Raw genomic sequence first — 26454 nt, forward strand, 5'->3', positions numbered from 1 at the left:
TTCAGAAGGTAGTTTTTACTGAAAGGTAAACTGGTGCTTTTGTATTAGAAAAGAACTTGTTTTACAGATTTGGTGATAAAAAGACAAAAATCCATAAACAAAGGATGCAAACCAAGTAGAATTTAAGTTGAATTCAGAATTTCAAGTAACAATGTATAAAAAAAGTCATTTACTATTTACAATTAGATCAGTAGTGGTTTGTGGTCAACTACACAAATATGCAGCTAAATCTACAACTAGCCACATTTCCAGTTTACTGTAATGTAACACTCATTTAAAGAAAAAACTAAACTTGGACAGGAACATAAGTGACACATTCAAAACTAAGAGCACACACACACAAAATAACTACAAGAGTGAGCACAGATAGCTGGTTGGGGAATAGGGAGTCTATAAAAGAAAATTTTCAATTCTGTTAACTAATCTTCTAGTATAAACTGATGATTATATGAAAAACACCAAGGAGAATACATTCAAGTTAATGGAAACAAGTCTTTATTAAGTAACTTTTAATATCAGAAAAATAAAACTCTTATAATTCTCTTTACAGCAAATATATAATATCAGTGCTTTGGCCATCTTAAGTTAAAGGCCCTTTATCATAAAATATATGGTTTTAAATTTTACTCAAATTGAATTTATAATCCCTATGACTTCCCTACATATACATAACAAAAGAGTGTAGTAAAATTAGCAAATACTAAACTATATTGATAATTTATCATTCTTAGTTTGTGGTTTTTAGAAACAGTACACGCACCTAATATATGTCGATTCCTTGGCTTATTAGTTGCAGTGTACAATGCAACAAAATACAAAATACATGCTTGGTGAACATTCGTTCATATCTACAAGACGGCAGCTAGAGATTAGGTTTCAATACTGACCATTTACTATCCTACAAGCAATTAGCATTACATCATAATATGCCATCAAGGCAACTTTTTTTATACTGAAAAAATCAAAATAAAAACCGTTATTTGTAAACTTTTATACGAAATGTAACTCTTCAAGTGGAAATAAAAAATAAAATTTGTCTATTTACTATTGAATACACATAGGATTTCAATTTTCATTATACCGAGAAAAAAGCTCTTTTGTGTTGGGAAAATAATGCTTCAAAAAATAATTAGTAGAAAAACCCACCAGTATAATGTTTTGTCCTTTCAATGCCAGCACAGATTTGGGAACATACTGAGGATGAAGTTATAGACATCCACAGGTGAAATGTACGAGTGTATTTTAAATAAATCTTTCCTTGTGATTGGAAATAGTTCTGAAATGAAGTAAACTGATTGGAGGTTGTCACAGCTGCTTTTGTGAATTATGCCAAGGGCATCATTATCCCTTTCTCCCTCCTCCCTCCCCTAAATTACTAAAAAATAAAAATATATTTATAATGTGCAAGACAAATATGGATTGAACATAAAATGTTTCACATTTTGATCTATAGTCTAAAAATTAACAGCTCGATCACACTAATGAATGGAATGTTTGCATCCTCAATTATCAGCCAATATAGGTGCCATCCCAAAGCCCTTCCTGATATGGGAAAACCCAGGTGGCCATTTCCACATTCACCAAGAGAGGCAATGGGCAGGAATTCACAACTGCATTCCTGATCCACTGATCATACCAGCCTTGAGCACTCTGGGCGAGATGAAAGTCGATGTAGCAGTTTTTGTCCCAAATTATAACCAGTGATCTAGTAAACTGCCATCAGCCCTATTATTACCAATAAGTAATCACAATGCATTAAAAAGTTACTTGCAATCCTGCAGAATTAGGCATATGTTGTTGTAAAATAAAAAACAAACAAACCTGTTTTGTCAAAACTGGCAGTGTAAAGAAGGCAGCACTGGAAGTGTATGAATCGTCTGTAATGCCAAGTACCCTCCATAAACTCTTAAAGTGGTTAGGCTTTGGGACCCATTGTTTTGAAATCTTAGACGTATACACTTTTCTCATAGGCTCACACAACCTATGATTATCTTCACTCAGCCAAGTTGAACTTCAGCTTTAGCAATTCTTATATAAGCTATGTCTCTGGGTCTACAGGATAGTACTAATAATTCAAACCAAACTAATAGACAAGAGACCACTTAGGTTTAGTGTTACCATAGCAGCCTTTTATAAGTTTACTAACAACTTTAGCCTAATCCCAATAAAGCCTGATAACAGTCATAAGAAATCATTAGGAAGTTTACTGGGGGGTACCATTATACCCATGCCTTTACGAGTCCATATAGAGATATAGTATTTATGTATATATATATAGTTAAGAGTGAATTTGGATTGCCTGAGTAACAGCTGTCTGGCAAACTGGACATGATGGCGTTCTCTTTTCACAGATCTTGTTGGCACATTCCATGCAGAAGAGGTTGTGGCCACATGGAACTAGGGCAGCAATAACCTCATTCTCAAAGCAAATCACACAATCGTGCTTTCGTCTTGATTCTGGAGGTGAGCTAGAGGTGGAACCACCATTGGAAGAGGAGTAACTATTGGTACCATTAGAAAAAGCAGGGATATATATTGGAAGGCCAACATGGTTGCCTGTACTAGGTGGGTCGCTCCTAACCCTCCGAGCAAGTGGGTGTTCTATGCTCTCAGGAAATGTAGGAGACAGACGAGGAGTAGATGGCTGACTTCCTCTGCGCTGAGTCTTCATGTTACCAGAAGGATCACTCCCAAAGCCAGAGAGTGGGTTAACTGGTTCAAATGGAGTCCAGATAGTTTGAGCAGATGTTGGTAAAGAGTCAAAGGCAGGAGAGTCAACTGCTAGGTCTTCTGAGCCTACAGATGGTAGTGTGTCTCCAAACCAGAAGTTTCCTGTGCTAAATGGGCTTGTTGGACTAAAGTCAGCCAGCCTATTGCTTCCGAAGTAGGAATCTGTGGAGCCACTTCCTAGAGAACTGGAACTATCATTTCGATAATTGGATATCATTCTTGCGCGGCTAGGAGGAACAGGATTGGAGGAGAGCCATGCAGAGCCAAGAGTGCCACCTTCAAAGCTTACATCGGTACCATTGTAATGGAAATCATTCTCTTCATTGAGCTCTATATAGTTTCCTGTACGCATGGCAATATGCATTTCTATTTCTTCCCGTGCTCGGTCAACATTTTCAGGCATCCCTGTCACTTCAAAGACAGGTTCCTTATCTCTGCTTGGAGTTACTATGTAGGTGTGGGTCTGCTGCTGAATTCTTTTAATAGTTGCTCCTTTGGGTCCAACCACTAATCCTACCACACGATAAGGGACCCTGACTTGGACAGTGGTTTGACCGGGCAGATTAGGACTACATGATAATCCTCCCAGGGCAGGCCCATTTTTGTTTCGAGATGCACGAATCATGGAGAAGTGCTCTGCAGCTGAGAGGATCTCTCTTTTGGCCATGGCAACATCTTCTTTCCTTCCAGTGACAACAAAAATGGGCTCTTCACCACGAACAGGAGTCTTGATATACGTGTTTGTCTTGGCTCTCAGTGCTTTAATTTTACAACCTGTTAGAAAGAAAACATTTCATAAGAATCAACATCTACTTCAATGATATATATAAAGGCAAATCACAGAATGCACCTTTTAAGCTAAATATCTGGTTATGGGTAAGTTTTAGAGTTTTTCACATAGCTAGGAAGTGGCAAAGCCAGAAGTAAACCTAGTTTGACTTAAAACATGTGGTCTTTTTGCTAGTCCAAGAACCTCAATTTTCGCAATTATCTGACAGAAGTTCTTAAACTGACTTCCACCTGATTATCTTATCACTTTAACTTAACATTACTCTTTCCTCTGTAAAACTCAACTGATGACAAAAACACCGTGCTCATGGCTAGTAGGTCATCTCACTTCTGCTCCCACCAGTTAAATTCTAGGCCTGCTATGATTCAGTTTTGTTTATTCCCATGTTGTTTGCGGTAGGTGTACTCATGCTAGTAACTAAATTATCTAAATTACTGCATAAACTAGTGAAACATGAATGCAAAAAAGATGAGTATCTTAAAGAAAAAAGCTACTATTGAATTATGAATAGGTGAGACAGTTGTAAAGGGCTGGGATTAAAAAAAAAGTAATATAGAATGATTTTGTAATCATTGTAAAATCCTGCTCCATTTAAAAGAAACAGATACTGCAGATTGTATGGAATGTGGGTGCTGGGTGTGGTTTTATTCAAGGACTGCTCTGATTGACAGATACAATTTCAAATAAAAGGCCAGGACCCCAAATCCTAAGTATATTTATGTTAAAATAAAACATCTGAGACACATATGTATAACTTTACATAATTCTCCACTTTAACCAACTTTTTTTTTTTTTTTTTTTTGAGTAATCACAGATTACTAGTGCCAACTATGTTAAGATTAGAGGGCTTCAAACTGTAACTTAAAATCTCAAGTACACAACCAAGGAATAAAACTCTGGGGTTATACTTTTCAAAGACCCTAACTTGAGCTTGCCAGGATAGATGTGTTCTCATGAATATATCATACTATTCTTAGTTTGTCAAAATAAAGAAGCTAGGTGCTGTAATCCAGCACTTTGGGAGGCTGAGGCAGGTGGATAACCTGAGGTCAGGAGTTCAAGACCAGGCTGACCAACATGGTGAACATGGTAAAACCCCGCCTTTACTAAATACACAAAAATTAGCTGGGCGTGGTGGTGCACACCTGTAATCCCAGCTCCTTGGGAGGCGGAGGCAGAAGAATTGCTTGAACCCGGGGGACAGAGGTTGCAGTGAGCCGAGATTGTCCCACTGCACTCCAGCCTGGGCAACAAGAGTGAAACTCCATCTCAAACAAACAAACAAACAAACAAAAAAAGAAGCTAGGTGCTACTGAAGTGTCACAATCTGAGCATGTCTTTTTCTTAAATGTTCCCTTCTTGTCCTCAATAAATTAATATTCCTATATCACTTTAGTCAGATGATGCTTTTTTTTTGAGACAGAGTCTTGCTCTGTCATCCAGGCTGGAGTGCAGTGATGCGATCTCAGCTGACCGCAACCTCCACCTCCCGGGTTCCAGCGATTCTCCTGCCCCAGCCACCCGAGTAGCTGGGACTACAGGCGTGCACCACCACACCCAGATAATTTTTTGTATTTTTAGTAGAGATGGGGTTTCACCACGCTGGTCAGGCTGGTCTTGAACTCCTGACCTCGTAATCCGCCTGCCTCAGCCTCCCAAAGTGCTGGATTACAGGCGTGAGCCACCGCACCTGGCCGATGCTTTCTAATAAAGCACATGACCTGATCACTTTTTTGCACAAAGTGGAACTTGTTTGTTTGCCCTTCCAAAGCATTCCCAAGCCACTAGGTGTTGACTACACAGGTTGAGTTATCCCCTATCCAAAAACACACGAGACCAGGAATGTTTGAGATTTTGGAGTATTTGCATCACACCCGCCAGTTGAGCATCCCTAATCTGAAAATCCGAAATGCTCCAGTGAGTATTTTCTTTGAGCATTATGCTGGTGCTCAAAAAGCCTCAGATTTTGGAGCTCTAAAACAAAATCAGAGGCTTTTTGAGCATTTAGGATTTCAGATTTTCAGATTAGAAGTGTTCAGCCTGTATGCGCTTTTGTTCTACAACAGAAAATCAGTTAGAAGACCAGAGAGTACAATGAAACTTCCACATCTACTTATCATTTATACAGGCTAAATGCCCAGGAGATTCCCTCATTCAGCGCAGCAGGTGCGGTTTGGTGTGCAGAATTGAGATCACTTTCTATTGATGCTTAAGAAATTCTGAAAGGGGTGTATAAACACAGAACTGGTCATACTCTATACTCAGGGGGGTTATTATTTGGATATGTAAGTTCACAGTGGGCTACAACTTGACAAGGTGGCAGAAAGGCAGTCAGCCACAATTACATTCCTAACAAGAGACAGACAATATTCTGCAGAAAAACACTGGGCAAATTGCATTAAGGACAAAGGGAGAATTAGTCTAAGGGTCTAGGGTTGGTCCCTTTCATCCCTTACTAATATTGACCATTAGAAAACTGAAAATAAATAAAAGAAAAAAAAGGAAAACAGAAATAAGAGAAAAAAAGAAAACTATATAAAAATCCCTTAATCAAATACTTCTGATACTATAAGCAACTGTCAGTCATACCCTTAGTAGAATATTTTCTATTAAATACCTAACAGGTGTACTATTAACTGAGGAAATATGCTTGAGGGTCCACAGAACACTATCTAGCCTATGGCTGGTATTAATAAACAGGTGTTTAATGCATGGTTCATTGGGTACAGAGAAGACAAATGGTTTGAGCATGGGCCACTCGAGACGGGGGAGAAAGACAGGCCTGGTCTCACCCAAAAGGGTCATGTGTTTATTAGGTTTTGCAGATCAGGGAAAAAAGTAAAAGGAAGACAGCAAAGCAAACCCAACCCTGGTTTTTTGTTGTTGTTGTTGTTTTTTGAGATGGAGTCTCACTCTGTCGCCCAGGCTGGAGTGCAGTGGCACCATATCAGCTCACTGCAACTTCTGTCTCCTGGGTTCAAGCAATTCTCCTGCCTCAGCCTCCCGAGTAGCTGGGATTACAGGCACCCACCCACCACACCGGGTAATTTTTAAAATATATTTTTAGTAGAGACGGGTTTTCACCATGTTGGCCAGGCTGGTCTCAAACTCCAGACCTCAGGTGATCCGCCCGCCTTGGCCTCCCAAAGTGCTGGGATTACAGGCGTGAGCCATTGTGCCCGGCTGCCAACCCTGTTTAAGCCACTGCCAATAAAGATAGAGGAAACTATTTCTTCACTTCCCTAAATCTTTTGATTATAGTATCCTAAACTCAGATTAGGGATTATAGGGAAGCTCACCAATCATAACATTGTTTCTATAGGAACACATATTCTGAGTTCCAAACAACATGATTTCTCAACTACAAATACATTCTAATGCTGGGGACTACTCGAATAGTTTTTAAAAGGTGACACAAACTAAAGGAGAAAAAACAATCTTGTTTTGTAATTTTGCAGGTGATGAAGGTATTAGCTTTTTTGAGGACTTTAAATTGAGTTTTTATTTGAAAACTCAAAGATATTTTTAAAAATAATAGAATTTATAATCTCAGAGTGACAGAAAATTCAGAAGCCATATTATGATATATTAGCCTGTATTTTTTAAGTTGCTACATGGCACAAATCACCAAAAACAAAGTAAAAAAACCTAAAATATTTATAACATTATTAGAAATGGCTAATTTCTCACTTTCTTACACACACACACACACGCATGCACACACACCTCTCCCCTACAAATCAAAACAACAAAAACCCAATAAAAGGGTGAAAGAAACAGCTAACATCAAAGTAAATATACAAATGGCTCTGAAGATGGAAATTCCCATTTTCATGGGAACTGACCTATTATTTTCTACCTATAAGATTGTCAAATAACAAAAACCTTATAACAATGCTAGTTAAGAGTGGGGAAAAGAACTCTCATATTTAGTTGTCTGAGAGTATAAACTGCCCTCAAAGAGCTATCAGTTATAAGCCCATATATTCTTACGCTTCTACAATCTTCTTGTAGAAATGATCCTGTAGATGTGCACAAGTGCAAAATAACTTCTGTATTTTATAATTATTGTTTGAATTAGCATGAGGCTGGTACAGCTATATAATGGAATGCTATACACTCATAAAACTGGTTGACCTAGGGGGACAGGGAAGGAGGGAGGCAGTTTTCACTGTATATTCTTATTTATTTATTTTTTTAATAAATTTTGAGTCATACATACACGTTACTTTTTCAAATAAATATGATTAAGTTAGAAAAGAAAAACAAATTAAATATACAGAAATGATACACTTTACTAGTCTTAGCATATTGATTAGACTTTTGGTTAGTATTACTGATATTAAATTACAGTAGCCCCCCTCCCTTATCTGCAGTTTCACTTTCTATCATTTCAGCTCCTTTCAGTCAACCATAGTCCAAATGCAGGTGGGTATAGTACAGTATAAAAAGATATTTGAGAGTGAGTAAGACCATGTTCACCAACTTCTGTTACAGTATATTGTTATAAGTGTTCTATTTTATTATTGTTAATCTCTTACTCTGTCTTGTTTATAAATCAAATGTTATCACAGGTATGTACATATAGGAAAAAACAGTACGTATATATAGGGTTTGGTACTCTGCGGTTTCAAGCATCCACTTAAGGTCTTGGGAAGGCATCCCTGTTGGATAAGGGGGGACTACTGTACAAACAGCAGGGTACATGATTTCGTAGCCTCAAAGTTGAACAAAGTTTTGAAATTTAAAAATGTGAGGACTACACTTCTTATAGCTACAGATAAAAATCCACATATGGCAAGTTATATTCAAGGTAATCAATGGGCAGAAGTCTAGACTAGACTGTTTAGAGGTCAAGAACTAATTTTATCTTGATTTGGAAGTAAATTCCCTAAAAAAAGAGTCTCCAACTTACCTCACTGGTGTAGCAACCCATTTTCCTTTCCTACATCACTGTTGCTGGGGCTATGTTTCACCTTAAAACCCTTTAGCTGCAGCTAGAACTCTAGTCCTCTCACTCCCTGATACAGCAAATGATTCTGCCTTGCTTCTCCAGGGTAAATAAACAGAGCTTTTCCTAGCCTTAGAAATTAAGACGGCGAGGTCCTCTGCTGCTGGGAGACAGGTTGAAAGAAAAGAAATTAAAACGAAGGTAAACTTCAGTGTTTTTCAAACCATCGGCTGCAGTATCAATTCAGTAGGTGCAGTCAGCATTTAAAAAAAGAACTCAGTATGTTCCAAATGTTTCAGTGAAATATATAATGGGCTGCAATATAAAATGTTCTTTTTCCTGTCAGAAAAGTTTAAAACCACTAGACAACATCACCTTTAAGGCCACTTTCTAGTTCCATAACACATGTGAAATGATGTACTTACAACTAAGAACCAGTACAGTGATAGTGAAAAGGTAGGAGTGTGACATTATCGAGAAAACCTGGGTTTAAGATCTGACTTTACAGATGAAATTTCCATACAGTTGAAAATGGTAATACTATAGTTCTGCTCTATGGTCACCTAAAGTAGCTTGTGGAGGCCAGAGAGCTCAGACATATTTGTAACACCGAATTTTTAAAAACCCATTATTTATTTTCTAGCCACCAGCAACATATCTTGGATACTTAGAGCAAGATTTTTCAAGTTTTGTTTTTGTTTTTAAACCACGGTTCATTCAGATGGTAGCAAAAAGACCACATGGCCTACCCTTATCATTTGTTCCCACTTCCCAACAGAAAAAGCACCATGTGATAAAGAATTGAGTTAACATTTAGGTCACCAGTAGTGTACAATTAAGCAGAAAATGAAAGTCCATGGAGCTGTTCATCATTCACCACTAAATCCTTTAAAAAGCTATGGTAGACAGTATGATAGGCAGAATCCTAAGATGGCTCCTCAAGATTCCTGGGCCTAGTATGCACACATACTTTCAGTTAAACAAACACTAACCTAGGTGGCCCCTGTGAAGGGACTTTGCAAATATAATTACAATCCAAATCAGTTCACCTTAAAATAGTAAAATTATCCAGATTATCTGGGTGGGCCTGACCTAATCATAAGTTTTTTAAAAGCAGAGGTTTTGGCTGATTGTGGTGGCTCATGCCTGTAATCCTAGCACTTTGGAGGCTGAGGCCAGAGGACTGCTTGAAGCCAGGAGTTCATGAGCAGGCTGAGCAACATAGCAGGACTCTGTTTCTACAAAACAAACAAACAAACAAAAAATTAGCCATGTATGGTGGTGTGTCCCTGGAGTCCTAGCTACATGGGAGGCTAATAAGGTGAAGAATTGCTTGTGTCCAGGAGGTCATGGCTGCAGTGGGTTATGATCACACCAACGCACTCCAGCCTGGGCAAGAGTGAGACCCTGTCTCTTAAAAAAAATTTTTTTTTTCCTAGCATGACTCAGAAGAGAAGTCAGAGAGATGTGCTCTGGCTAACCTGGAAGAAGAAAGCAAACAATGTATGTTGTAAACTGCCTATGGTGACCCCAAGGCAAGGAACTTCAGATGTCTTCTAGGAGCTGTGAGCTAGAAGGAAAATGGAGCTGGAGGTCACCATCCTGCAACACCCACCTCCCACCCCCGCTCAAAATGAATTTTATCAACAACCAGCAAGCTTGGGTGAGGACATGAGCCGCAGATAAGCACTGCAGTCCTGCCCAATACCTTGATTTGAACACAGTGAGACCCTGAACAGACACACCATGCCTAGACTTCTGACCTACAGAAATGGAGATAATAAATTTGTGTTGTTGTAAGCTGCTAAATTAGCAGTAACTGTTACAAAGTAATAAAAACTACTAGAGATTCTCAGAGCCCTTAAAAACTCCACAATCACTGCCCCAAGAGAGGAGAGACTAAAATGTTAGGTATATTACATTCTTATTCAATACCCAAAAGACATTCTGGAAGTCTCTCAGGAATTATTGTAAGAAGTAGCTTTTGGCTGTGCGTGATGCCTCAAGCCTGTAATCTCAATGCTTTGGGGAGCTGAGGCGGGAGGATCACTTGAGTTCAGGAGTTTGAAACCAGCCTGGGCAACATGGCAAAACCCCGTCTCTACAAAAAATATAAAAAACTATCTGGGCGTGGTGGTGCACACCTGTGGTCCTAGCTACTTGGGAGGCTGAGGTTGGGAGGATCACCTAAGCCTAGGATGTCGAGGCTGCAGAGAGCCAAGATCGTGCCACTGCATTCAAGCCTGGGCAACAGAGTGAGACCCTGACTCAAAGAAAAGAAAAAAAAATTAAGAAGCAGCTTTCAACATAAAATACTGTATTAAGGTGTTACAGTAAATATGGAATTGCCAATAGTTCAGTTAAAGTCCAAAAATATTTCTGTCCTTTAATTGCCCATTACCTGCTTTAGTTTCCTAATGCTGCCTTAACAAGTTACCACAGTGGCTTTAATGACATAAATTTATTGTTTTTACATATATTTGTTATTTTACAGTTTAGTGGGTCAGACATCTGATATGGGTCTCAACAGGGCTAAAGTCAAGGTGTTTGAAAGGGCTATGTTCCTTGCAAGAAGCTTGAGGGATCCAGTTCCTTGCACCTGCAGGTTGTTGGCAGAATTTGATTGCTTGCAGTGAAAGGACTGAGTGTCCTTGCTGGCTGTCAGCTGAGGGTCATTCCCAGCTTCTAGAGGCCACCTACATTCCCTGGCTTGTGACTCCTTTCATCTTCAGAGTGAGCAATGGAGGCTGAGTCCTTCTCTTGCTTCAAACCTTCTTTCTCAGATCTCAGACCCAACTGGGAAAGGTTTTCTGCTTTTAGGGTCTCATGTGATTATACCCAGATGATCATCCAGATGATCTCAAGCTCCCCAAAGCAAGGTCCATACCCTCAATCGCGTCTGCATAAACACCTGCAACATCCCTTTTGCCAAATGAGGTGACATACTCAGAGTTCCTGGGGAATTCGGATACGGACTTCTTTGGGTGGGTATGATTACTCTGCCTATGACATTACCTTTCTCCTTTCCTTCAATTATTTTCCTTTTCTTCCAAGTACCTAGCTTTTAAATCCCAATTCAGGAATAGTAACCCAAAGGCCAGGGCAGTGAATAGACATAAGGTAGGGTAAGGAAAGGTTTGGGGAATCACGGGCATTGGAATAGGTGAAGGGATAAATCTAAAAATCAAGTAAGGGCTGGGTGTGGTGGCTCATGTCTGTAATCCCAACACTTTGGGAGGCAGAGGTGGGAGGATTGCTTGAGGCCAGAAGTTCGAGACCAGCCTGGGCAACATAGTGAGACCCCCCTCTCTATAATAAACAATATTAAAATAAAAATATCAAATAGGGAGAAAATATATAAGCCAAGTGTTTACAATGACTTTTACTAGGAGATTATGTTTATGTTGGGAGATTAGTGGTTTGGTACGTGATACACAATAAAAGTGGCTTCCACTTATCCTAGGCGTTCCCAGCAAAATCACTGCTTGGGTGAACTCTAAGAGCATTTTATCAATTGTGAGATAAAGTGCAGCCTAATACCTGAACTTACCCATTCACATGTTAAATTCCCTATAAAGATGCTAGTGCTACTTCCAGGTGGTATAAATGAACCAGCATCATTTCTGCTCTCAAGCTTAGTCTAGAGGGAAAAGAGTAAAGCAACACTGAATACAGTAACTGGTTTAAAGGTACCTACAAAGCAGTAGGTACATACAAAAGGAGATGACTTTACTACTTACAGTAAATAAAAGAAAGCTTTAAAGGCATCTGAACTGAGGCTTAAAGAAAATGGTTTTGCCAGATGGGAAGGAGAGCAGAGGGAACTGCAAGTGCAAAAGCAGGGAATCAAGAGTACAGGATGGCACAGTCAAGACAACTGGGTTCAACAGTGTGAGAGCTTCAAGTCACCGGAGGATAGAATGGCAGGGATAAAGCTGGATGGGGAGACAGAAGTCTTTGATGTCAGGCAAGGGAATTTCGACTTTATCATATAGTAGAAAAAACTGGAGATAGAAGGTAACATAATCAGATATGCATGTTAAGACTAGTGGGTGCATAAAAGATGCAAAAGAGACAAGACGGGGGACTCACCACAAAGCCTATCACAATAATGAACAGAAAAATGCTGAGAACGAAGGACAGAATGCAAGGCTAGGGCTATGTATGACCACTGTTATGAAACTTGTAGATTTTGCAAAAAGGAACTTGTTTTCTAGAAACTAAACGCATTATGTTTTCCATTCATTTCATACATTAGCTACAAATACAAGGTGACTAAAGAAAGCTCAAACCCTTACCAGCAAACATCACAACTGCATTATGTGTATATTTTCACTTTTGGCAGTCCTTGGGGTTTTTCTTCAAAAATTTTCCAAGAGGTTTTGTTTTGAAGGGTAAAGAGAGAGGGGAGTTAAACATCTTGAGTAGCTCTTCTTACCTTCAAGAAAAATAAACCTCTCTGGCCTGAAATTAAGTCCCCACCCCTTCTGCACATTAAGTGGCCATAACCTACCTTCTCCCAGACTTCATCCCCCAAACATGTCTTGTTCCTCTTCTATCTCTGCTCAGGTATTTCCTTACATAATCTGGAAAACCCTCCTAAGTATTCCTTTTCCTCCCTGAGTTATCTGAATAACAAACATGGCTATTTGGAAAAGATAAAACTGTATGTGTGAAAGGCTCCACAAACTCAAGAATAATACAAACATAGGCACAACTCATTATTATAGCTATCATGTATGAATCCATTAAGGTCCAGTTCAAGGGAAACAATATAAGGAGCAAAAAACTGACTATCTGCAGGACTCGGAACCTGCTGTTTCAACGTTAGGGCGAACTATGATTAAAGATATTTCCTTCATTTTTTTTTGCAAAGATTAAATGAAATAATGTATTAAAAATGCTTACTACAATGCCTGTGATTTAGTTAAGTGATCAGCCCAAGTTGTCTTAAGTCCACACTCCTTTCATCACACTATTTTCTCCTAAAAACACATCATTTCGGGAGGCTAAGACAGGAGAATCGCTCAAACCCGGGAGGTGGAGGTTGTGGTCAGCAGAGATTACACCACTGCACTCCAGCCTGGGCAACAAGACTGAAACTCCGTCTCAAAAAAAAAAACAAAAAACAAACACAAACAAAAAAACCCCTAAATCATCTCACGTTTCATTATATATAAGAATGAATGAGGTGGTCATATTAATAATTTTATACAAAATAAGGTCCCTTTCCCCTTGGAATAGTCTAGACAGAATATTCAAAAGCTCCTTTCATTTTATAGAAATACATAAAATACTGTATTAAGGTGTTACAGTAAATATGGAATTGCCATTAGTTCAATTAATCAATTCTAGTATTCTATCTTCAAAGACTGACAAGTATCAGCTAAATCCCAGTAAGAATGTTTCATGTACACAACATTAATTCAACATTTTAAGTAATAATTTAAGAATGCAATGTATTCCTAAATGCATAATATAAAACTAATAGCTTTCCTTTCTAGGGTTCAAGTGGCCTCCTTGTAGCTATTTTAACTCAAGAATACTGTTTGTCTCACTTTAGGGATTACTATGACAATACTTCAAACACCTTCATTTATGTGATTTTAGTTTCATTATCAGTATTCATATAAACATTTAATGCCTTCAATCAAGTAGCACCTACTGTACTTCAAACAAAAGTGCCAAACCACTTGAGGTTGACTGGGTGCTTACATAAAAAGCTGTTTGGCCAGGTGTGGTGACTTACGCCTGTAATCCCAGCACTTTGGGAGGCCGAGGCGGCTGGACTGCTTGAGCTCAGCTTCAGCTCAGAAGTTCAAGACCAGCCTGGGCAACATAGTAAAACCCCGTCTCTACCAAAAATGCAAAAAACTAGCCAGGCGTGGTGGTGTGCACTTACCGTCCCAGCTACTGGGGATCACTTGAGCCTGGGAGGTGGAGGTTGCAGTGAGCTGAGATTGCTCTACTGCACTCCAGCCTGGGCGACAGAGTGAGACCCTGTCTCAAAAAAAAAAAAAAAAAAAAAGGCTGGAAATAAAGGCAAGAGGGAAAAAAACCCCAATTAAAACAATATGGAAAGTACAATGATATAAACAATAAAATGGCAAGTTTATAAGAAAAAAATTTTGTTCAACAAAATAAACAGGAGGTAGTCCACTTTGTTTTAGGTACTTTAGCCAATATTAAGAATGCAAAGATGACTAAGATTCAGTTCTACCTTCACTGACTTGTATTAACTTCAAGCACTAAAAGTATTTAGTGATACATGTTCACGTACAGATAGTGACCTATTTTCTTTCCTTATACTGTTGGTTGGTGACAGCAGTCAGATCTTCTACAATATCCTTGCTGATTTTTGTCTACTTGTTCTACCACTTACTGAGATAGGCACGTTGAAGTCTCAAACAGTAACAGCTTGAGACACCCTGGATAAGTTGTTTGTACCTCCATAGACTTGTTTATCTGTTTGGTGGAATTAAGAATGGAGTAAATGAGATGATACATGTAGTTTTTGCACAGTGCCTGACACAAGTTTGTTGTTATTCAAAGACAAGTGAACTGATTTTTATAGGGAGTTAAAAACATTTAAACAAACTCCTAAAGATAAAACATATTATAAACTTTGCAAAATTGAGAAGATTTTGCAAAGTTAATCTATGTAACTGGTAATATGAAATCTGGTTTACTTTTACATAATTTTAGGGACTCTCTTTGGACAAAAATCAGAATATGAGAACTGTGACAGACCACCTAGTTAAATCTCATTTTAGATATGAGGAAAACCGAAGCCTAAAATTGTCCAGTTATAAACTAGTGACCCCTAAACCAATGTTCTCTCAAGCTGCCTTATTTTCCTAAATCCCAATAAGAATATTTCTAGTGTATTTTTATAAGTGGAGAAGAATTCCCTGCATGTACAAGGTATTTTAAAAAACAGAAGTTAAATTAAATCTAAAACCTCTCTTTTTTCACTTATTTTAGACAAGACAATAAAAAATATTTAATGAAAAGGTTTATTATTTGGTCTTTCAGTAAACCTGAAAGAAAAAACCAGAAAAGAGTGTAAATTAGAGATGAAAGGCAGAAGTTTTCCTAACTGGGGAGCTTGAAATTATGTTCACACTCTTTAGAGAATGTTAACAGAAACTTTAGAATTATCTGTTTGGGTACCATACAATGGAATTAGATTCATTTGTAAATGATTCTCTTCCAGACTTGCTTAGTTCTTTGCCAGGAAATACATTTCCAAAGCTCTGATTTTAAATAAATTTTAAGACATATGATAAATTTAAAAAATATAATTTACATAATTTATTGGTATAGCCTAGGAAAAACTTACTAAAATGACATTTTTTGGCTTTAACTAGCATTTGTTCAGAGTATAAAAGAAATTTAGCAGTAAAAATTTACCTAATCTGATATATAATTTATCATCTCTGTACTTTCAATTGTACTGTCAATTTCTACTAATGCTATCTTCTCAGACTTGATCCTTACAACAAATGAGGGAAAGGGGAGAGAGAAACCTGAAGAACAAGTAGATGAAGTAGGTTTTTTCCAGAAGAGAAAACAGGCTCAGAGAGGTTAAGTGATTTATCCAAGGCCACAGGCATCAAGTGGCAAAACACAAGGTTTCTAACTCCAAGGTCAATGTCCTTTCCTGCATTATACTAAATGGCACTGGTAGAAAGGCAGAAGAGAAGGCAAAGGGGAAAGGGAGGCACAGAGAAGGGAAATAATAATAAAAAGGTCAGCCCCAAATGCAAATATATACTTTTACACTGATAACCATTTTGGGAGATCTTTTCTAGTTGTTTGAAGTCATTCCCTCCCCACTTCCCCTTCAATCATGTTCAAGACCACATTATTTATGCTTACCTTCAACTACATCTGCAGTTTTCATTAAAGGATTTTCTTTTATTATTTTAAGGCTTAGTCTTATTATTCCATGATAGAACTTTACTTGTGACCAAACCAGGCTTCTCTGCATGCAATGATGAATTGTAGTCCGTACTTACTGGACAAGGGCAACAAACACTTGAATTGTCCTTACATCTCAAACACTGGCACGGAAGAGGTCCTATAGTTAGTGTAACTTAAAATTCTCAAAGTCAGTTATAGAATAAAGACTTGAACTACTCAAACAGTATTAGACTATGCATACATTCAATTTAGTATATATGGGTTTGGTAATCCTAGCATTAGAAAATTATTTTCAAGGCTTAAATATCAGATTTAATCTTTATAAGTCTCTATGTAGTAACTAATGGTAGCATGGGGAAAATGTTAACAGTAAACCCACAAATTATGGTATATAAGCTACTTGGGAAGCATTAAGAATGCAGTTTAATAAAAAACGTATCACTTAAGGATCACCTGAATATCAATGGAGATTTAAACATAATTATCCATGATCTACTTGGAGCTTCTTAAAAAGCTTTTTTATTTTTAAGTGCAAATACACTCCTTTAGTATCTTATGAACATTATCTACTTTTTCATCTTGAGTTTGGTTACAAATTCTACATGGCAGGAATGACATTGTTTAGAATTCTATAATAATCCTATGAATTATAAAATAGTACTGTGGTAGTCATCATGGCTCTCCTTGTGGGCACATAGTTGTCATGTACTTTCTCAGCCATTTGAAGTTAGGTGTGGCCAGATGATTTGCTTTAATGAAATATGAGCAGATGTGATAAGCATTACTTCCGGATCTAACATTTTAAGACCAGTATGTGCTATGCTGTAGTCTTTCATCTTCTGGCACAACAGAAGATCAGTAACACTGGAGATGGTGGCTGCTGTTGGCCTGTGTCCCTGAATGACTAAAATGAGCAGAGCCCCTATGAACAAGAAATAAACCATAGTTGTTTTAACACTCAGGTGTCAGAGTTCTTTGCTAACCACAGCATAACAAGCCCATCTTGACAGAAGTGCCAGGTATCTAAAAGGCATTCAGATATCCGTTGGTTCTAGTTCTATTACATTAGAAGAATATAATGAGTGAAACTATCTGCTAAAGCCAAAAAAGGTGGACATGATTAAACGGTGGTTCCAAATTAATTTCAGATTTACCTTAACAAAAGTAATTGCTTAGCACTTACAGTTTCATATATGTCGATTTCTTTATCTTCCAGAGTCTCTACAGGAATTGTAGATACGATTATGCCCAGGTGCAAAAGAGGAATCTGAATCCTAGGGAGTTTAAGTGACTTGTTCAAGATTACACAGTGAGTTATTGGCACAGGAATATCTATTTCTGATTTGGCTCTTTCCAATATACCACAGCTGAACAGAGACTGTTACAGGCAGTTTGGTGTAGCTACGATAGGTATTTTTACATATCGTATAAGCTACAATATTAACATACATATACTAAAACATTTTTATAATCAGCTTAAGGCAAAAGTATTCAAAACCAAATCAGCAATATATTAAGCACTACCTTATAACTAAATGCTACCTTTCCTTAAAAACTTACACTGTGAAGAACCACCTAGAATTCCAACCCATAAACATTGTTTGAAAATTTTCTAGATAGAAATCTCTAACAGACTAACATAAATACTTGGTTCCCTGGATCATTTTCAGGTTGTTGGTAACCAAGGGGTACAAAATACACCCTTGAATTACCACTTCATTTCCCATTTCCTCCCTAGTGAATCAGAATAGTTCATTAGCTGAATAAGGCAGGAAGAAAGGCAGTAGATTCCCCACCCATTTGCAAAAACAATTACAGTAACTGAACCCTTCTCAAGGGTCCCAGAACTAATACAAACCATTATTAATGAAATTTAAATTTTAAAGCCTAGAAAAATTGTAATATTTAATTTTTAAAGCTAGTGTCTATATATATACGCAAATTAACTTTCTGTACTACAAATGACAGTAAATTTTTAGCTAGACACATTAGAACTACATTACAATTAAAACTGTGCTTTGTGGGTAGTACAGACACCAAAATTTTATCAAGTAAACTAATTTGGATAGTGATATTTTAAATTATGCATACTAGAAATTCAGTATCCTACGAATAGGGCACAAGTTAATCCAAAATACTAACCTTCCAGAGCAGAATGCTTCAATACTGAAGTGGCAATGTAGAGTACAAAGAATTTTATTTCTGATGTCAAACTATGCTAAATCCAAACTCCACTGTTGGAGCAAGTTAGCTCTCAGAACCTCTGTTTCTACCTCTCTAAATGGCAGTAACCACCTAGCAGGGTTAAACGGCACTGGTGAAGCATGTAACATAGTACTAAGCAAAGAGAAGACCAACAATGCACCCTCATCCCCGTAAAAGAAAAAGACACTGTGCTGTACCATCATTCTGAAACTATTTATTCCCATGAAATATGTATTTCTCCTTGAAGAGAAAATTTATCTACAGCAAGACCAAGCTTTCTCTTTTTTTCCTGGTCACAGACGTATAAACCTTATTTCAGTTGTGTTAGAGCTTGAAGGGTGGTTCCACCCTAAGAAATTGGGAAGACAAATTGAAACAGTATAAAGTATTAATTGTTGATAAAGAATTTTATGTTTTATAATGTGTAATATATTAAGCACACTTACTATTCATACATAAATATCCAGATATTGGGAGTATGCACATTTTTTTGGACAGGGTGTACAATAAAAAGAAGCTAGAGATGACTTTTCTAGATTATGTGGCTAGAGAACACACATAGACCATTAATTAAAGTCTAATGAAAGATACACATTTATCCTAATAGTAATATAAAATCTTGGGTTACAAGTCTCTAAACAACTGAATTTATGACATTTAGTATTAATTTATAATGTATTAAGAATGGGTATACAGTTCTATTTTAATTCACTTTTTAGTCTAAATGGATATAAATGACTGTACAAATTGGAACAAAACCTGCTAACTAAAATTAGACCTGTTAATCACCGTTAATATGTCTTGCAGGTACTATACTTAAAAACAGAGACATTCTAAGTTTATAAAATTAGGTTTTAAAATCTGTTGTCAGGTTTATTTTTGATGTCCATATTCTAAAACTTCTTTGATTATATCAACAAGCCTCTTCAGTTCCTGGCTTCATTTTACAGTACTGTTGTTTCACAACAGATGCAATGCTTTAAAAAACAGGGCCAATTTAACATTTACAAATGACCATATGCTACTGGGGAGTATAAATTCGAGGTCAAACACTCCGCCAACTTTCATCAGTATCAAAAGCGGTAGTTTGTGTTTTAGAAAAACACTGGAACTCAGAGGCCATCTACATGAGTTGCTAGTCTATGTGACTCAGAATTCCATTTGTCCTGCTCTTTGCTTCAGAGCTGAAGTCATAAATGTCTCCATCTGTGACATAATTATTTCCAAAATCAATTAAGAGATGTCAAACAGAAAATTATGGCTTCAGGTAATACACAAAATGGCAGAAATGGATAATTTAATCTTAAGGATGAAAGTTTAGCTCCTTCAAAGCAAACAAGAAAATGAAATGATTTGCCCTGTTTTACTCACTTAGGACAGATTCTCTCCCGTGGGGAAATATAATACTGTAAAAGAATGTGAACATTAGAAGTCACTTCGTTCTCCATACGAGTGAGCAAACACTTTACAGGTTTTATTACTATGCTGCTGGGACATGGGGGTGGCAAAGGGGTCAACGATCCACAAGTTGTATGGTTCAAAACAGCAAAAGGACCAGATTTTCTGCTTTTAAGATACAGGATGATGACATACTTTTAACAGTATTGTCAACTCTGGGAAAATACAAGGTTTAAATGGAAGAGCCAGCAATTTGTCTCCATGATCTAAGACATAATTAAATTCAACATTTCCTTATTAACCAAATAAGCACAGCCCTCAAAAGAAAAACTAAGGCTTTATCTCATTTCCTATCATGTAATAGCTGGTACAAAATAAAAACTTGGAATTCACTTCACTTTTAAAAAATTGATTTCTATAAAGATTAACAATATACACAAGTAAGGGCCATTTAGCAGTGCTTTAAGGGGTGTCTACTATAATGAAGGACAAAAGTTTGTATTAAACTAAATATATAAAATGTTATCTTGTCCCTCAGTAAAACTGGCACGTAAATGTTTTTTTCCTTTGTTACCCTAGACTGTTACCATAAGCACACGGAAGCAACTTGTCCTGAGAAGTGGCATCTTCATATGGCATTCAGGCTTTTCACATTCTGGTGTGAACGCCTGCCTTCCCCCTTTTCCACCACTCCCCTTTACAGACCTCAAGTATCAAAACAACACTACTTATACCTAGAGGTTAGTCCTCCACACCACTCCTCACATTGTTCCTCCACAGTTTTTCAATCTCCATTTGTTAGACTCCTTCCTACCCATTTTCCAAGGCCCTCTCGATAGATGTTCTCTTACCTGAGGCTTTGTCACACTAAATACACTATAGTTAGTGCCATTCTACTGTTTATTAGACTGTTATCTTCTTAAAGGCAGAAAGACTGAATTAACTTCACATTCTCAACTCAATACCACAAACTCAAAACCTGGCAAAATACAAGCTTGGTACATAGCGATTCCTCAGTGTTCTTACATGAATGGTCAACTCATTCTGATCCAAATTGAGATGCTGTAATTTTATCCCATGTAAATAAAAGTTTTCTCCTGGATTATTACTCTAAGTATCGCCAAATCCAAACAATCCAGGTATTTGAAACTCATTAACCAGAAGAACGACAAGCATAAGCTACCTTTCAATTGAAAGGTCCAGCTTTGAACAGTGTCTGTAAATGCCAATCATCAGGCAGTCTGAAATAAGTTATCTCCTTTATCCAGATTTCAGATGAGTTTTTATTAAAATCCTACAGATAGCAAAGAAATAAGCCAAGCCTGATATGTGAAACCACCATTTCGACAGAGCTCTTATTTATGTGTACTTTAGACCACTTGGGAAAGATGAGATCATTTAAGCGGCAGCGCCATCATCTCTCTTTATTTGACCCCAACAATGCCCTCAACCTAACAGTAAAGAGGCATGCATCGACCAGGCTAAACCACATTGTCATGCGGTGGCAGCAGGTAACATCTGTCCCTTTCATAAAGGTGAAATGCTACCATAAAGAACTTAAGACCTTCCCTAAAAATGTCGGATACAAAGGTACCCCAAGCATCCCCTTCCCCCGCCTTCACAAATCTACTCCTGGAATCTGAGACATAGGTCCTTTGTCTCAACAATGTGGGAGGAGTCTGTCTGCAGTACTGGCGTGCTGGCAAGTGAAGAGAAGAATTAACTAAAAACTGTATAAACCGATGAAGTTTCTTAATTACCTTAGTGTCCACTTTTTCTTCATCCTGCACACTGAACAGTTTTAAAAGACAGCCAGTGTGTCGGTGTGTCTTTCCGAGAGGTGAAACGTATCGAGAGGTATACAGTTAAAATAGGCGGCAGTGAGTTGGGCTGCTTTTCCAAAGCTAAGTTTCTCAACAGCTGAGGGGCAGGGGATGGCGGTGATACCGACCATTTGAACATCCCTTCCCTCCCCAGTGAGCTCTGTCTACAGGCCTCCATTTCTGTCCTTTTCTTCATCTGAACAAGTTCTTGTAAGGAAGGCTGAACGCTTTTAGAAGACACTCGGCGGCGCAAACTTGCAATCTCGAAGCTTTCCGTACGCAACAGCGAACCCACAACTCCTCGAGCCCGACCTTTTACCACCTCAGTGAGGTTTCTGGTGCCACGCCAGCCTGGTGTTCCACGAATACAGCCCAAGTAACGTGAACACCACCGGACTGGGTCGCCCGAGAAACTTCACACTTTTTACCAGGCAAGACAGGCGGAAAAGCGTGGGTTTTCGCAAGGTGACCCATCTTCACATCTGGTCGACCCTCGGCTCCTCCCAGACCCCTTCGCGGTGGACTTGGGGACCTCGCCGGGTTCGCCTTTTCCGTCCCACGCTCCTTTCTCTCGTCTCCCCACCCACGCCCGGGGCCATGACCAGCTGGACCTCCCCACCCCTGCACTCACCCTGGCGGCCGACGATCTCGGCGACGTGCTCGGAGCTGGGCACCGGGACGCACTCGGTGGTGTTGACGCTCTTTCTCCGGAGCAGGGCCGCCTGCTCCCCGTTCAGGGCGGCCGCCGCCGCCCCACAGCCGCCGGGGCCGTAGGCGTGGGACAGCATCGCCGCCATCATGCCCTGGGCATCGTCCCCTCCGTACAGCACCCCCGCCGCCGCCGCCGCGGCCGCCGCCTCCCGGGCATCGAAGCTGGCGGCGGGCAGCAGCACAGACCCCAGGGACCCGCCTGGGATCTGTTGGGTCTGAGAAGCGGTGGCCGCGGGCGGCGACAGCAGCAGCAGCGACGACCGGTCCTCCTCCTCTGCTTCCTCCAGCTCCTCCTCCTCCAGCAGGTCTCCGTCCAGCTCCGCTTCCTCCCCCTCCTCCTCGTCCTCTTCCAGCTCCAGCTCGGCCGCCTCCGGGGCCCCGGGCCGTCCGGGCGGAGCCCGCTCCTCTGGAGACAGTCCCGCCGCCCGCCGGGCCTGGCCCTGCGCCGCCGCTGCTGGGGCCCGAAGCGCCTGGGCGCCGGGCTCCGCCGGGCTAGGGTCGTCGAGGCCTAGCGCGGCCAAGCGCTCCCTCAGCAGGAGCCCGTCCCCCTCGAGCTCCGGGCCGCCCGAGGGCGGCGGCAGAGGCGGCGGCGGCGGCGGCGGGGGCGGCTGCGGCAGGGGGGCCGGGGCCGCCGCCAGGGCCAGGGCCGCGGAGCTGCCGCTGGGCATCGCGGCGGCGCGCTGTCAATGGCGGCGGCGGCGGCGGCGGCCGGGTCAGGCGCGGCAGGCAGCGAGCCCCATGGCGGACAGGGCCAGGGCCCTGCTCAGCGCGCAAACACCTTTCCTCTGGGGAGGCGGCGGGGCTGGGGACCCGGGCCGAGGAGCGCCAGGGCCGCCCGGAGACCGGAGAGGGCGGGGTGGAGGGGCAGGGGAAGGAGGCAGAGGTAGGTAACTAGGTGGGTGGGTGGGGACGGCGGCGGGGCGGGCTGGTGGAGGTGGCAGCGGCTCCCCTCTCAGGGTTTCTTTTGTTTCATGGCCTTAACCAGCCCCCGGCGCGCGCGGCGGCGGCGGCGACGCCCCACGCCGCTTTCCGAATGAAGCCGGCGCGCTCTGATTGGGTGCTTTTAATCTCTGGGAGCCCGCCTTCTCCTCCCGCAGCCTTCCAACTCCTTTCCCCAGCCCCACCCCCCACCCTCCTTCGGGCCCCGCCCCTCCCCTCCCCAGAGCTCTCTGATTGGGTGACCGGGACCAGCCAGTTCCCGAAGCCTACTCCTTCCGTCCTCTCCCCGCCCACCTCCCTCTCATTCCTCCCGGCACGCGCTGAGAGGGACTGTGATTGTTCACTTTACACGTCACTCTTTGTGACGTCCCCGGCGGGGGCGGGAAAAAGGAGGCGGACGAAGGCGCTGCTGCAGAGGCTGAAACTAAGGGCCAAGCGGGGTTTTGGCGCAGGCGCGTGCGGTGGAAGCGCACACCTGGATTTGTTTCCCCCCAGTCCTTCATCCCTGTAGCCCATGTGGCTGAGTTCTTTTAGGGAAGGCACTGTGAGCGGCCTGGAGCAGAGCTGCAGGCGTAGGTTCGAGAGCATTGTTTCCTAGGGTTGAGGAAGAGATCGCCCCTTTCAGAGGAAGGGCCTTAAGAAGAGTCATGGAAGGAGGGGCCACGCAGTATCCTCCTATCCCCTCGCGGGGGCGGTTTCCTGAGTCGCGTGGCTCCCGGGCCTTCCCTCTCGGACCCGGGAATGCTCCTCCCTCGGGGCCGGGCCCTCCCACGCCCGGCTGGCCCGGCTTCTCTGCCGGCAGGGTGGTTACATCAGCAGCCTGGAGGTGCTGAAGTTTAGCTCTTTGGGGCTTTTTTTTATTTAAACGGAGTCTAGCTCCGTCGCCCAGGCTGGAGTGCAGTGGTGCGATCTTGGCTCACTGCAACCTCTGCCTCCCGGGGCTCAAGAGCTTCCCCTTGCTGTGGCTTCCTGTAATGCCAGCACTTTGGGAGGCTGAGGCGGGCGGATCACGAGGTCAGGTCAGGAGTTCGAGACCAGCCTGATCAACATGGTGAAACCCCGTCTCTACTAAAACTACAAAAATTAGCCGGGCGTGGTGGCGCACGCCTGTAATCCCAACTACTCGGGAGGCGGAGGCAGGAGAATCGCTTGAACCTGGGAAGCGGAGGTTGCAGTGAGCTGAGATCACGCCACTGCACTCCAGCCTGGGTGACAGATCGAGACTCTGTCTCAAAATAAAATAAAATAAAATAAAATAAAAATGCCAAATGCTTTAATGTAGATGTTTATAATATAAAATTGCTTTCTACTTCATTCTCACATAATAAATGAGTTTTCATGAGTTCCTGTACACAAATATATACATTCATGCATTAATTTATATTTGATCAATGTTGTGATTTATGAATAAGGCAGGAGATATTGAAGCTCACAGACCTTCCTATTTGGGTCTAAATTTATCGTCTTGTATTAAATCTTGTTTATGAAGCAACTTTGAGATTTGCTTTTGCTCTAAATATAATGACTAGGATTCTTTCATTTTAATATATCAAACTTCCCAGTCACTTCTGTCTCCCTCAGTCACACCATGCACTGATTTGCACCTGAAGAGGGTTTCCCTTTTATTCCTATGGTGTTGTTTATGACGGAGTTTGACACATGGAGGGTGGTGAGGAAGAAGAGCTGCTTTAAGGATCATAGGACAAAAAACCTACAGCATTGGCTCTGCCCTTTATCAAATGGCAGGCTGGCTGCTGAACTAAAAATCTATCCAATTGTAATATTAAGGTTGGAATAATTGCAGAGTAAACAAAGCTTAACAAGATGTTTGTCCTAGTAAGAAAATTGAGATAATTAGACAATAATTTTGATGCAATGCTGTAAAGACTGCCAGAAAAAAAACATGGTGAAAGATTCTGCTGAGACCCTCAGCCAGAAGCCAGAACTAAGCACATACTTCTTTATAAAGCAGGACGAGTTTTTTTAGGGTAGGATGTTCCTCGGAAGTAGTAATACCCAGCTCCATGATATTTCTTCCTACTCAGGACCATGAACTTGTCATTCTCTTGCCTTGAATGGCTCACTGCCTTGCAAGAAAATCTTCTACGTGGAATTCCAGGCCTTCCACACTTTGATATCATTCTTTCAGGTGCTCAAAACTGTCACATAAGCATGCTCAGATCTCTCCCATATTAACAGAAACTCCTCCTTGACAGCACATCCCCCTCTTGTCACCACCCTCTTTACTTTCAATCAGCTTCTCCAATCAGCTGTCTGCGCTCACTGCCCATTTCTTTACCAAGCACTGCAATGCAGCTGTGGCTCTTGCTGCTTCATTGAAATTATTCTCACCTTGTCAGTAAATCCATTGAGCACTTTTTATCCTTATCCAGCTTAACCTTTCCATGGCAGGATTTGACACTATTGACTGCTCTTCAAAGCAACCTCTTCCTTTCCCTTCCTTGAGCTCTGCTTTTCTTACTTCCATGGTCATGCCCTGGTCACCATAGCAGGCTCTGTGTTCCTATCACTCACATATGGTATCCATCAAAGATCCATCTCAGGCCTGCTTTTGCGTACTGTATACTCTCCACCTAAACTTTTATCCATTTCCAAGGCTTCTATTACCTTGTTGACCATTCCCAAACATATAATGCCATTTCTTATCTCTCCATTGAGTTCCAAACCCACAAGTCCCACTGTTTTATGGATACCTGGAATCGGCAATTCAAATTCAACCTCAGTTTAAACTCGATTTCTCAAACAAATCTTCTCAGATAAAATTGATTTTCAGCTTAATAGTTTGCTAGATAGCACCATTGTCTACTCCATTCTTTTGACAAAAGCCTGGTAGACATTCTTGGCTTCTTTAACTAGTCAAAGATTAGGTTCTAAGGGTCATACCAATTCTCAAATCCATCCATCTTTCTGCATCTCTACCACTGTGATAGAATAAGAAATTTATCTTTGATTTTTATCCA

General features: G+C 40.7%; 1 protein-coding gene across 1 annotated transcript; it reads right to left on the reverse strand.

Annotated features, from left to right (window-relative positions):
• Nucleotides 1-472: 472 nt before the first annotated feature.
• Nucleotides 473-23648, reverse strand: MEX3C (mex-3 RNA binding family member C). The gene is made up of 2 exons (XM_024236070.3): nucleotides 22455-23648; nucleotides 473-3504 (listed from the first exon to the last, which is right to left on the reverse strand). The coding sequence occupies exons 1-2, from the start codon at nucleotides 23200-23202 to the stop codon at nucleotides 2279-2281; spliced, it is 1974 nt and encodes a 657-aa protein (XP_024091838.2). The 5' UTR covers nucleotides 23203-23648; the 3' UTR covers nucleotides 473-2278.
• Nucleotides 23649-26454: the final 2806 nt, after the last annotated feature.

Source organism: Pongo abelii, chromosome 17 (assembly GCF_028885655.2).
Source record: "Pongo abelii isolate AG06213 chromosome 17, NHGRI_mPonAbe1-v2.0_pri, whole genome shotgun sequence".
Taxonomy (NCBI): Eukaryota; Metazoa; Chordata; class Mammalia; order Primates; family Hominidae; genus Pongo; species Pongo abelii.

Coding starts and splice junctions, on each gene's coding strand:
- MEX3C (XM_024236070.3), bottom strand. CDS start 23,202: ATGCCCAGCGGCAGCTCCGCGGCCCTGGCCCTGGCGGCGGCCCCGGCC. Junction 3,505..22,454: donor CGAGATCGTCGGCCGCCAGG/GTGAGTGCAGGG, acceptor TCTTTCTAACAG/GTTGTAAAATTAAAGCACTG.